We start from the raw sequence: 13,908 nt of genomic DNA, 5'->3' as shown, positions 1-13,908 counted from the left end.
CTCCGAGTTACAGATATGAGAGCTGCTCATGTCCCAGAAACTACAGCTCACAGAAAACCAACAAAGGCACGAGATACAGACCATTCACTTATATACATGTAAAACTCAAAAAAGTCCACATCACTCCTACAACATGTCGAAAGTGCCTCAGAATTCACACAATACCAACTTTCTCATGGTTCTGGTTAAATTACATATACCAGTTTATAACAAATGGCAAAATCTGTAACTCTGTTCAAAGTTTTAAAAAATTACTTAAGAATAATTTCTTGTATTTCTATGCCACCTTTATAGTTCTGGTTTCTCATTTCTTAATTAGTAAATTCAGCGTGCAGGTTCTATTCCAGGCTAATTTATACACTTCCGGAAGAAACGGCTGCTTGAATCCACAGAGTGTTGAGGTGGGGAACTCCCAACCACATCAGATTCGTTTCACATATGATAATATACCTGTTTCAATCAGTTCTCCCAAATCATCCCACCCTCGCCCTCTCCCACAGAGTCCAAAAGACTGCTCCACACATCCAGGTCTCTGCTGTTGTCTTGTATACAGGGTTATCGTTATCCTCTTGCTATATTCCATATATGTGTGCTAATATACTGTATTGGTGTTTTTGTTTCTGGCTTACTTCGCTTTGTGTAATAATACTTTTAATTATCTCTAGATGACACAAAATGCCTAATACAATGTAAATATTATGGAAATAGTTGTCAGCGTGCAGCCAATTCAAGTTTTGCTCTTGGGAACTTTCTGGAATATTTTTCTGAATATTTTCAATCCACTGGTTGGTTGAATCTGTCAATGTGGAACTCACATGGAGGGCCAACTGTATTAGAAAAAAGAGCGAGCAAATATGGCTCACTGATAAAATCTGGTGAATCCCAGAGAAGGGTATATCGGAGTTCACTGTACTATTCGTGCATATTTTCTATAGATTTGAAATTTTTTCAAAATAAAAAGATAAATAAATATTTAAGAAAAGGTGTGGCTTGCAAACACAAATTACTTTGGTTTGAATCCCAGCTCTCTTATTTTACTGTATAAATTTGGGCAAATTGAGTCACTTCTTTGAGCCTCGATTTCTTCATTGTATATTAGCAGTGATTACTTCAAGGTTTCCTAATGCAATGAAATAACATATACATAACACTAAGAAGGCAATGGCAAGCCACTCCAGTACTATTGCCTAGAAAATCCCAAGGATGGAGGAGCCTGGTAGGCTGCAGTCCATGGGGTCGCTAAGGGTCGCACACGACTGAGCAACTTCACTTTCACTTTTCACTTTCACACATTGGAGAAGGAAATGGCAGCCCACTCCAGTGTTCTTGCCGGGAGAATCCCAGGGACAGGGGAGCCTGGTGGGCTTCCGTCTATGGGGTCACACAGAGTCGGACATGACTGAAGTGACTTAGCAGCAGCAGCAGCAACACTAAGCATAGTGCTAAGAGCATATAAAATGTACAGTGAATGTTAACTGCTATTATCATTATTGATATGACCTTTGTGATCAAAACTGGGCCCTTTAAAGACACTGATATATCCAGTTATGTATCTTTTGTTAATAGACAAAGGAGGATGTCATATACCTTTTCGTTATCTGAAACTGTGTGTGTTTTCAGAATCCCAGCTGAGATTCCTGAACAGACCAGGTCACCTGCTTCTAGGGTCTCCAATTACAAGGCTGACTGCTTCCTGGGCTGTGGCATGTACCTTCAGCCACCCTCTTGCAGGTCACCTGGGCTGGCTCATGGCCACTCTAGCAGTCTCAAGAAACCCCAGAACGTATGCCCAATTTGTGACCCAGACCCATACTGGTTCTTACTGAACAAGGCAGGTTCCCAGGCACACTGCATTCCACCACAGGAAAACAATCTGCCAATAAAGCCCTGCTCCCTCCTCCGCCCAGCCCCTTCCTCCCAGTGTTTATTTGAGCTGGATAAAAGTAACTGATTAACACTGTTTCCATGAACAACTTAGCATTTATGTCTAATTACCATATGACAAAATAATGATTATGCATATCATTAAGTATGTGCCAGATTAATTGTGCTGTTCATTGTTATTTGATTATGACAGTCATCTAAACTATAATCAGGATACCTTCATCCTCCATGACTATTTCAAGGTCATCCACATAACAGTTTAAAAACAAGAGAATATTGCAAGGCAGCAGTCTTGGGAAATAAGGTCTATTTCTAACGCCAGATGGCAGTGTTTAATAATAATAATAATAAGGAATTCCCTGGTGGTTCAGTGGTTAGGATTCCATGCTTCCACTGCAAGGGGCCTGGGTTCAATTCCTGGTCAGGCAACTAAGATCCTGCAACTCATGTGGCTCAGCCAAATAAACAAACTTTGGAAAAAAATGTTTTAAATAAATTAATAAAAAAATAATAATAATGGCAGATACATTTGGGGTCCACCAGGGGAGACCTAATGATATTTCATCCTCACTACAGTCCTGAGAGGTATGGATCAGTTTCCCTGTTTCATAAGGGAAGGGACTGTTGGTGGGCATGTATGTGTAACAGTTAACAGAAAGAGTCTGAACTGAATGGAAGGAAAAAATGGTGAGACCAAGGCTCCCTAGAAGCTGGCAGAGAAAGCTGCATGAAGCAGGCCACAGCCAGTTAGTAAAGAGAAAGATGAAGAAACGCTTTACCCCATCAATGACTGTGAGATGATATTGTGAGATCTGATATAAACAGGCAGCAACAACCTAATGCCTTAATAAGACAGTTCACACCCACTCAGTCTGTACGAAATCCTGAATTCAACAAATTTACTATTATGGGGAATTATTTCTGTGTCCAGTAACAAAATCAACTTTCCTCATTCCTTATTTTGTATTCTTTTATATGTACAAGAAGTTCAGTTTTCTAAGAAGGTTAAGACTGTAATACTAAGCAGGTAATGTTGTTTCCTTATACTTCTCTGCTACCCACAGCAAAAGACAATCAAAAGTATATTGGAAAAAAAAATCCAGCCATTATTTCCTATTATAAAGAAGGTAACAGAACTATGGTTAATGTGAGATATTTATGTAGAAACCCAAGGATCCTAATACTTTCCCTCAAGTATACATGACATGTATGATATTTATACGTGACATTATGATATTGACATTATGTGACAGATTTTTCAATAGAGGAACTAGGAATCAGACGAGTTTAAATACTAATTTCATTCCTTAATGATAGTATGAGCTGGGGTTAGAAACTTTATCACTGTGAACTTCAGTTTTCCTATCTGTAAAATGGGAATAGTAATTCCCACCTCACGGAATAGTGAAGAATTCAATGGTATAATATAGGCAATGAAATTATCAGCATAATGCCCAGGCATTTACTCAACAATTTTTTGTTATTATTATCACATACTAAATGGTATATTTATAGATATCAATCATTTCAAACAAAAGTATTAAGATCAAATAAGTAAATTCAAAATACTTCAAGGGTTACAAAAGAGAAATTTGCTTGACAGTAGCTGCTGCTAAGTCACTTCAGTCGTGTCCGACTCTGTGTGACCCCATAGACGGCAGCCCACCAGGCTCCCCCGTCCCTGGGATTCTCCAGGCAAGAACACTGGAGTGGGTTGCCATTTCCTTCTCCAATGCATGAAAGTGAAAAGTGAAAGTGAAGTTGCTCAGTTGTGTCCAACTCCTAGTGACCCCATGGACTGCAACCTACCAGGCTCCTCTGTCCATGGGATTTTCCAGGCAAGAGTACAGGAGTGGGTTGCCATTGCCTTCTCCTCATAATGTTCTACTTACCCATAAATACATGAAATATCAATGACCACATCGATCATGTCACAGCAGAGCTCGTACGTTTGCATATCCACAGGGGTACTATCTGTTGCAATGTAAATCTTACTGACCACATCAAAGAGAAACGCCTTTTCAATTCCAGAATTCTGAAACAAAAAGGAGATGCTGCCTTAAAGGGTAGCTGGTTTTAGAGCATGACATGGTTACATAAAATGATATGACATCCTCGGTCTCAAATACGAACTAGCAAAAATTTCGGTTGTTCCGTTTTATTACAATTTAAACCTCATTATCATGAACATCTTTATAATGGATTTACTTAAGAAATGAAAACTGGAATTATCACACCAATTTTACTAATTTTAAATTAAAAAGTAGATTTTAAAAGTCTAAACAAACTCAAAATTGTGCAGTGAGAATCAATGTGAATACAATTAAAGGTCTGTGGTAATTCTAGTTTATGGACTCAGCCAGCCACCATATCATTTATTCACAGTGTTAAACAGATTTTTAAAAATTAACATCATATATCTTATAGCCAAAATCAACTTTTATGCCCTCTACCTCTGACAGGACTCTATTAACACTGAATGATTGCCTACAACTTCAATAAACATTCCAACTATACCAGTGAAGTATAGGAACTGTTTGGGGAGTTAAATTTTAATGGACCTAAAACAGTATGTAGGCACAATCTTCAAATGTAATATTGCAGAGACCTTGAAGTACTGTCAGACCAAGTAGAAATAAGATCGTTTTCACTCTTGCAATGTTATTCTTAAATTCTGCGAATGACTCTAATGTGATAATACTATTTACTTACTGAGATAAAGATGTTTAGCAAATTCTCCAGGGTGGGAAGTTGTGGAATCAGTTTCTGAACCACTTTGCTAAAAGCTTCAAATATTGAATGGTCATATATGCTTGTCAGATAAAAGCTGAAAGACAAAACAGTATTTCATCACTTTTTACCTTTGACTGAGGAATAGGCTGTTCAGACCATGTCATAACACTAGTATCATGCCTTCTGTATTTACTACAGCTCTTATACACACATTCTAGCCCCTTCAGAAGTCAAAACCGCCTAGGTAAAAAATGAACATGAAAATTCCTTGGCAGTCTAGGGGTTAGGACTCTGTACTTTTGCTGCCAAGAGCCAGGGTTCAATCCCTGCGTGGGGAGCTAAGTTCCCAGAAGCCATGAAGTGCGGCCAAAAAAAGAATATATCTTAACAGGACATTTCTGTCCAACTCCCCCAAAGCAAGAACTGTGCCTAGTCTCTGCTGACTGGCTGGACCAGAAGGCTTAAAAATGCAGATGCGTGTGCCTGTATCAGCTTCCTTACATTCTCCAAGAGAATCTGCACTAATTATCTTTACACACATCTCTCACATTATAGCAGTTACATTATTGGTACTGAAGTATCGAATCTTCATTTTTCTAATTTGCCAAATGAATGATGAATACATACTACCCCACAAAAATTAGAGAGAAGTGGCTTTCCTCTGTGAATATTTATTTCTATTCGGTTTTTTTTAGAGGATTCCTTATGATTATAGATATTACCTATAATAGTAAACCTCAGCATCGATTAACTTCCTGGATGCAGTGTATGGGTTTTCTCTTCTGTGTTTTTCATATGAGGAAGGCTTAGCTTTGATCTTTGGTCAAAAAATATTTTTATAACCCCAACATTTTTCTGAAAGATTAGAGTTAGCACACGCAAAGTTCACTTTTCCCAAATACTATCCTGATATCCACAGCACAAAACAGGGTACACAGGTCAATGACTGTCCATGCCAACTATTCATGATGACTTTGGGACCCCAATGATCCCTGAGGCATTTCTGTTCTCACCTGAGATGAATTTTTTCTAGCCCAGCATCTGCAAGGTCATCATTTGCCCTCTGGTGAATGTCTCTCTGGGTTTCAATTTTGTGGTCATCTGACAGACCATCCACTTTGTGAATAAACACCTCAAAGTTGATGTCGGTGTTGACTTTGTAGGCCCTGGTCACTGTGAGGTGGAGCCTGGCCAAGGCCTCCATGTAATCGTCCTGGGAACAAAGCACACGCATGTCAGGGAGGCCTCTCTGGGGCTTCTGGGCTGCCTTCCACAGTCTCCCACTTTGCCCCACCCCCAGCTTTACTGAGGTATGACTGACCAACACCGTGTGTATTTAAGGGCCGCGACATGTTTTGATATATACACGGCCGATGGCAACTTTGGGGGCACACAGGCAGAATTGAGTGGATTTCCTCTGTATAAACTCCTCAGAGATAGCACAGCCTGCAAAGCCTAAAATAATGACCATCTGACCCGTTTTAAAAAGTCTGCTGACCCCTGGTCTACAGTTAAGTTCAGTTCAGTCGCTCAGTCGTGTCCAACTCTTTGAGACCCCATGAATCACAGCACACCAGGTCTCCCTGTCCATCACCAACTCCCGGAGTTCACTCAAACTCATGTCCATCAAGTCAGTGATGCTGTCCAACCATCTCATCCTCTGTCGTCCCCTTCTCCTCCTGCCCCCAATCCCTCCCAGCATCAGAGTCTTTTCCAGTGAGTCAAGTCTTCACATGAGGTGGCTAAAGTATTGGAGCTTCAGCTTTAGCATCAGTCCTTCCGATGAACACCCAGGACTGATCTCCTTTAGAATAGACCGGTTGGATCTCCTTGCAGTCCAAGGGACTCTCAGGAGTCTTCTCCAACACCACAGTTCAAAAGCATCAATTCTTCAGTGCTCAGCTTTCTTCACAGTCCAACTCTCACATCCATACATGACCACTGGAAAAACCATAGCCTTGACTAGACGGACCTTTGTTGGCAAAGTAATGTCTCTGCTTTTTAATACAGTAATTGCCCCAAATAACACAATGCTGTTTTTTCTCCTTCTACAGATGATACCCATAAAATAACACAATGAAGGCCTGTGTGTATGCATCTCTCTTACGAAATCAAACAGCAGACATCAAAGCCCCATGCTTCTCCCCATCCTACCAGCCTAGCCCATCACTCTAACCCACATCTTCCAGAGGTAACCAGTATCCCGACTTCTGCCTTTAGCTTCACTCACCTCTTTATACATTACTATTAAGACATGCCTATGTATCCTCAAACAACATACAGAATTAATTTACATTATTTAAAAATTTACAACAATATCAACTTGCCTGTGGATTACAGTTCTCCTTCTTCGTGCCCATTATGTCAGTGAGATTCACCTTTGTTGAAGCACATAACTAATGCGTGATTCCTATGAACAGTTCTATAAAATTCCACTGTGTGTGGTCTATAATTTGTCACTTACTTGCCTGTTGATGGACATTCAGAATGTTTCCAGTTATGTGTTAGATCAGAAGATGACAATGTGACCAGTCTCACACACAAATCTCTGTGCCTGTTTGTGAGTTTCTTAGGGCTTACCCTGAAGTCAGGCTTGTTGGGTCAGAGGATTGAGCACCTTGAACTTGACTAGATAACATGTAAGAACCCCTGCTCCTCCAGACTCTCACCAGCACCCACGGTTGTCAGATCTCTTCATTACTGCCAACGTGAAGGATATGAATATGTCTTGGTTTTTTGGTTTTTTTTTTTCCTGGCTTCATGGCTTACACGATCCAGTTCCCCAATCAGGGATCAAACCTGTGACTCTGGCAGTGGAAGCTCAGAGTCCTAACCACTGGATAACCGGGGAATTCCCCAATAGGTCTTGTTTTTATAGCAAAAAGGAAAGGGATCTTCAGAACAAAATTTAAAGGACTTTTCACCACCTCATTCTGACTCCAAAACTGGATAAAGGAAGAAAAGCCAATAAAACGGGGGATGTTTTTGGGCATTCTTGTATTCCCCAAACTAATTAATAAACATGTACCCCTATGTATGTGTACGTATGGCTGAGTCCCTTTGCTGTCCATCTGGAACTATCACAACATTGTTAATCGGCTATAATACAAAAAAAAAGTTAAAATAAAGCGGCTGTCTCATTCTGCATTCCCACCAGCAGTGCAGAAGTTTCAGTTGTTTTCTGTGTCTCCTAACACTTGGTGTTACCAGTTGGTTGGTTTGTTTTTGTCTTTTTCAATTTTGACCATTCTGATTGGCATGGGGTGGTATCTCATTTTAGTTTTGATTTGCATTTTCCTAATAACTAGTGATTTTGAACATCTTTACATGTGCTCACTTGATAACTGTATGTCTGGTTTGGCCACGTGTCTATTAAAATACTTTGCCCATTAAAAAAAAAATGTATTCCCAGTCTTTAGATAAATCAAAATACTAAGATACTAACAGGAAACTATGAAGGGAGAAAAAGACCAGACAGTCATTTTCATCCTTCACACTCTAAAGAGTAGTTTAAAATGAAAAACAAACATTGGATGCTGTGGTATGGTTTAGTCATGTCTGACTCTCACGACCCCATGGACTATAGACCACGAGACTCCTCTGTCCATGGGATTCTCCAGGCAAGAATACTGGAATGGATTGCCATTTCCTCCTCCAGGGATTGGATGCTGGGCTAAGCATTTTGGAGAAATTCTAGTTTAATAATTTGGGGGCACTTTCTTAATACATTATAATATCTCAGATAAAAAACAAAGTCATGATTGTACAATTCCACATATAGAAATTCTAGACAAGGCAAACTATTCTATAGAGACAGAAAGCACATCATATCAGCCTGAGGCTGGAACCTGGGCGGGGGGTACATCTGAGAAAGGACACAAAGGAAGCTTTCAGCGTGGTGGAAACATTCTTAAAGTTAGAAGGTGGTTAAAAGGTGTGTAGTGGTTGAACTGTGCACTTAAAATGAGTATAATTTGGGACTTTCCTGGTGGTCCAGTGGTTAAGAATCTGCCTTGCAGTGTGGGGGACGTGGGTTCAATCCCTGGTCAGGGAACTAAGATCCCACATGTGTTGGAGCAACTAAACCTGTGTGCTTCAAATGCTGAGCCGCAAGCCACAACTAGAGAGCCCGAGCACCGCACACAATGCAAGATCCAACATGCTGCAACTAAGACCCGATGCAGCCAAATAAATATTTGGTTAAAAAATGAGTGCAATTCACTGCATGGAAGTTACACTTCAACAAGTGTTATTGGTTATGTCTTAACTGAAGAGAGGAGTTAAGGACATGTGTCTGTAAGCAGAAGCAGCCAAGGTCAAGAGTGTATCATGACCTCAAAAGATTAGAAATCATTCCTCTAACCTCCCTGCCCAGCACATGAAATGGTCTGATTACCAGCAAACTGATGAAGTGGTACAAGAGCTGGAAAATGACATGACAAAGAAGAAAATATTTGATTACTAGAGCAGAGAGACGGTGATTTTTTCTCCTATTGTGCTTATTATCTTCTACAACAAATTAAAAAAAAAAGGAAAAACACATTGCCTGGCTTCTATTCTAAAATTAGATCTAGGCGTTACAGGCAGGTCACAATCCCAATCACCAACATGAGTTAAGCCAACACTCTAGTTTGGATCCCAAGCACCTGTGAAGTCACTCCCAGGGCAGGGTTGGGGTGCTTCCCTGGTGGCTCAATTGTAAAGAATCCACCTGCTAGTGCAGGAGACACAGGTTCAATCCCTGGTCTGGGAAGATCCCACAGGCCCCAGAGCAACTAAGCCAGTGCACCACAACTATTGAGGCTGCGCTCTAGAGCCCGTTCCTACAACAAGAGAAGCCACCGAAATGAGGAGCCCTCCACCCCGATCTCTGCAACTAGAGAAAAGCCCGAGCAGCAGTGAAGACACAACACAGCCAAATAATAAAATTAATTAAAAAAAAAATGGCTCCTGGGGTGGGGGGCGAGGGGGGCCCTGGAGACATTCTACATTCTGTGGGCTGCCCAGGGTGGGCAGTTTCGCTTGGGTAGTTCATGGGAAATCACTCTTGATGCTTTCATTCTCTTTTATTGTACAACATTATATGAGGACACATTTTTCTCCTTGGAGATATATTTATCTGGCAATCCTGTGATTGTGAGGAATTCACAAGCGAAAAATAAAACTAGGAGGTGTCATACAAACAGAGTACTGCTTAGAGTACTGCAGTGACCTTCAAGAGTTGCTGAGATACTTTCCTCAAGTTCGGTTTTGTTTAGTGTTTGCAATCACATCAAGTAAAGATTCCCACAAATGTGATTTTTTACAGTCTGCTGCCAACAGAAAAGTCTATTAGGCAGACTTGGAAACTGCTTTGTTAAAGAAGTTAAATATTCCTTATTTTTAGTAAATGACAACTTTTAACAATGCTTTTCCCTTCCTTTTAAAAAGTGTAACTTAAAAAGATGTATTTCTTATTCTTATGCATTTCGTTGCCCTGTGGCCGGAACAAAACCCAATGGCCCAAACAAAACCCAACAAGGCAAGAAACAAAACAAAGAACACATTTACCAACCCCTACTGAAAGTCCACTTTTCATGCTCAGGTTAAATTAAAACCAAATTACAGCTGCAATTTAAAACATAGGCAAAAAAAAATTAAAACTAGAAAATAAAAGTGGCAGGTGTGGGAGGGAGAGCATCAATTTGGAATTTGGGATTAACATATACACACTAGTGTGTCTAGTATGTGTGCTCAGTTCTGTCCGATTCTTTGTGACTCCATGGACTGGGGCCCACCAGCCTCCTCCATCCATGGGATTTCCCAGGCAAGAATACTGGAATGGCTTGCCATTTTCTACTCCAAGCTATCTTCCCAACCCAGGGATCGAACTGATGGCTCTTATATTTCTTGCATTGGCAGGTGCTACCTGGGAAGCCCAACATATGCACACTGCTGTATATAAAACAGATGACCAACAAGAACCTACTGCATAGCACAAGGAACTATACTCAAGATTTTATAACAACCTATAAGGAAAAAGAATCTGAAAAAGCATACAGACATATATATTCTTTAATATATATCACCTGAAACTAATACAATGTTGTAAATCAACTATACTTCAAAGAAACCAAAAAAAGGGAGATTGAGGCAATAAAAACACCCTAAACAATGAAAAAAACTGGCAAGTGTACCTATTTTATCACATCAAAGCTGTATTATCAACACCTGAGACAGAGTTGCACTGGCAATTCAAATTCCATAAATGTAAATTGTATGCATACACAATCTGATATTGATGTTAAGTGCTTCCTGAGCCACAGTCCTGAAGTGATGAGTCAGGGCTGGAATCTACTTACCCAGGGGCAGGGCCACCAGTGCTGCTGCCCAGTGCAGCAGCTGCAAGACTCAGGGAGAAAAGGGAGCTTAGAAGAGACAGACGAGCATGACAGCCCTGGAGCCTCCCCTCCCAGTGAGTGGCCTGTTCACCGCCTGGCTGCTCCTCTTGAGCTTTAAGCTGCCTGACTTATGGTGCTGGCCAACCTGAGACAGGAAGAAGGGGATACTGCCAAAACCACAGATGGGCCAGGAAACAGGTCAGGATGAGCAGGACAGCCAGGAAAGTGTGGCTCCCAGCAGCGCCTGGACCCAATGAAGGTGCCAGAGGCGTGCACCTCTGGATGGGCCCACAGGAAGAGAGGCATGGCTCTCCATGCATCAGATATTGGAATGGACCGCCTCCCTAGTCCACTACCCCACACGCAAAGGAGAAAAAGGACTTTAAACCATCCGGCCATGCTCCCACAGCTCCACAAATTCACCGTGCAGTCACTTGGAACAAAAAGGCTGAGTTGCAAATTTCATTATTATATTAAACAGGCACCTCGATCCATGAGTGAGTTTACAATGCTCTCAGGCATGAGTAGTCTTGTCTGAGAATAATTTTGCAAGCATGGACTCAGAACCATTATTACCGATGGTCTTCATAGCCCTTCCTCCCCAACACGACTGGGCTCGCAAGAGGCTCAGCCCCACCTGTCCATTTGCAGGTCTACAATTTCAGGCAAACATTGAGACCTGAGCTTAGAGTTGGCTTAGGGCATTCCTGTAGGACTTGTTACCTTTTAATCCCCTATAGCTGCAAAACAGAGCCCTCAGGAGGGCCTTCTGCTGGCCCACCGTTGAGGACACTTTCTAAGAGTAACTGCACGTGGCATAGTTTGAAAAACATCAATGTCAATGTCCCAGTCTGCTACCTGTGCTCCTTCCTAAGACTGACCTGCCTGAGATGCATTTTCAGTCCTGCTGTTTCCCTCTCCTCCTGCCCTTACACCATCAGCCCCGTCCCCTACTTCACAGGAGAAAGGCCCAGGGTACCAAAGAGACCATTCAGAAGGCTGGTCTGAATACCAATAAAGTGAGTGACTTTCAAGCCTGGGTGATAAGGTTCATCTCCAGCCAAGTGGCTCCCAATTCTTTGCTTTGAGCAAAGTTAAAATGAAAATACAATTAGGATTGTCTACTGATAAACCACAAAAAATATTTTTGTGTGTGATATAAAATCAGGTAACCTAGGGGATACAACTTGGAAGGAATTTAAATAACTTGAGTGAATGCTAGAGCAAAAATCACCCCAAATCCACCTTATGTGAACTAGGTTTTCAGTACAAACAGAAACCAAAAATAGAACTGATGCTAAACCCTGTCAAGCACAGATACACAGATTGAGTAGAAAAAATATATGTATCTCAAATTTCACATTTTGTATTTAGTTACCTCTAAAATACATACTCGGAGAAGGCAATGGCAAGCCACTCCAGTACTCTTGCCTAGAAAATCCCATGGATGAAGCAGCCTGGTAGGCTGCAGTCCGTGGGGTCGCTAAGGGTCGGACACGACTGAGCGACTTCACTTTCCCTTTTTACTTTCATGCATTGGAGAAGGAAATGACAACCCACTCCAGTGTTCTTGCCTGGAGAATCCCGGGGACGGGGGAGCCTGGTGGGCTTCCGTCTATGGGGTCACACAGAGTTGGACACGACTAAAGTGACTTAGCAGCAGTAGCAGCAGCAGCAAAATACATACTAGTCATGCTGCCTTACCGGTGTACTAGTAGGAACTGCAATAGTTTGATTCAGAAAAAAATGTTCACAATCAGAGAACTTTATCTTCACAGGAAACAGTAAACACTTTGAAATGTAGATAATCATGTATTTTTGTTGCAGAGAACCTGTGATCTTTTAGAGATATCTGTCAAGAGTACCAGAGGGGTGACACACAGCTGCTTTCATTGGCTATCACGGTGGTCCCCTCCCTCTGGGAGGTCCTCTTTAGGCTTGCTGAGAGCACACAGTTCCCGAACACTGCTTGTTGGTCAAGGCTGCATGAAGGGAGACTTTTTTTTCCCCTTTCCAAACCCAGACAGCCATAACTGAGAAATGCTAGTCTGGTAGAAATGCCTATTCCTGACCCTAAAACCCAAACCCAAACCATCGCAAAGGAACTTGTGTCAACGTAGGGGAGGAGGGGCATTGCAGTCCCACCAGACACCGAGATGGAGGCTTACCTGGGAGTCTATGACAAATATCAGTGCTCCTGTTCCTCGGAAGATCATCTCATAGTCAAAGGTGGGGTCGAAAAAGTCAATCTGTCCCGGGAAGTCCCAAATCTGAAAATTAACAAAGGAGCTGTTGGAAACGTCCTCCCGGCAGATCTTGTTCGTGCTCTCCAAGAACAGAGTTTCGTTGGGAGACATTTTATGAAAGACGACTTTCTGGATGGATGACTTGCCACTCCTTCTTAGGCCCATGAGCAGGATCCTCGGCTTTACCTCCGTGCTGAAGGGGTCGCTGAAGTCCAGAACTGGGAAAACCACAAAACAAGAAGGAAGGTAAGAGGCTGTCACGGTGGTTAGTGAGAGGAGTTTCACTTCCGCCTTACACATGATTTATGATCCATAGACAATACTACCTTATCAAATACAGAAAGCACAAACTCCATCACTCCCTCATCAAGGGGCCAGCTTTTAGTAAGTAAAAAACCCTGAAAAATGCTGCATCACCATCTCTCACACCATCTCAGAGGGCTAGAAAACCTGGGCAATTCTCCATCACAAGCAGGAATTCTTGAGTGTGAAAACTAGAGGTTTCCTGGAACAGACTATACAGGGAAAGAATCCATCTTAGCATTCCAGAGTAAAGTCCTTCTTTGCCCAGATCATCAGTGTTTGCTAAAGAGATGCTTGTTTATTTGAATTATGCCTCAAAGAAACAACTTTGGACTTCATCAAAATTTAAAACCTTGTTGCTC

At 41.6% G+C, this 13,908-nt stretch overlaps 1 protein-coding gene across 1 annotated transcript in view; it reads right to left on the bottom strand.

Moving 5' to 3' along the window:
* The window catches only part of RRAGD (Ras related GTP binding D), a 39,364-nt gene that overhangs the window by 12,639 nt on the left and 12,817 nt on the right, over nt 1–13,908 (bottom strand). Inside the window, exons 2-5 of the mRNA XM_055432773.2 lie at nt 13,166–13,461; nt 5,631–5,830; nt 4,597–4,711; nt 3,777–3,919 (exon numbers count right to left, since the gene is read on the bottom strand). Coding sequence (XP_055288748.1) covers nt 3,777–3,919; nt 4,597–4,711; nt 5,631–5,830; nt 13,166–13,461 — 754 coding nt within the window. The remainder of the gene's footprint in view (nt 1–3,776; nt 3,920–4,596; nt 4,712–5,630; nt 5,831–13,165; nt 13,462–13,908) is intronic.

This window comes from Moschus berezovskii, chromosome 10, assembly GCF_049115385.1.
Source record: "Moschus berezovskii isolate FMDL1 chromosome 10, NW_MosBer_1.0, whole genome shotgun sequence".
Classification (NCBI taxonomy): Eukaryota; Metazoa; Chordata; class Mammalia; order Artiodactyla; family Moschidae; genus Moschus; species Moschus berezovskii.
This window is presented reverse-complemented; position numbering and strand designations above follow the sequence as displayed.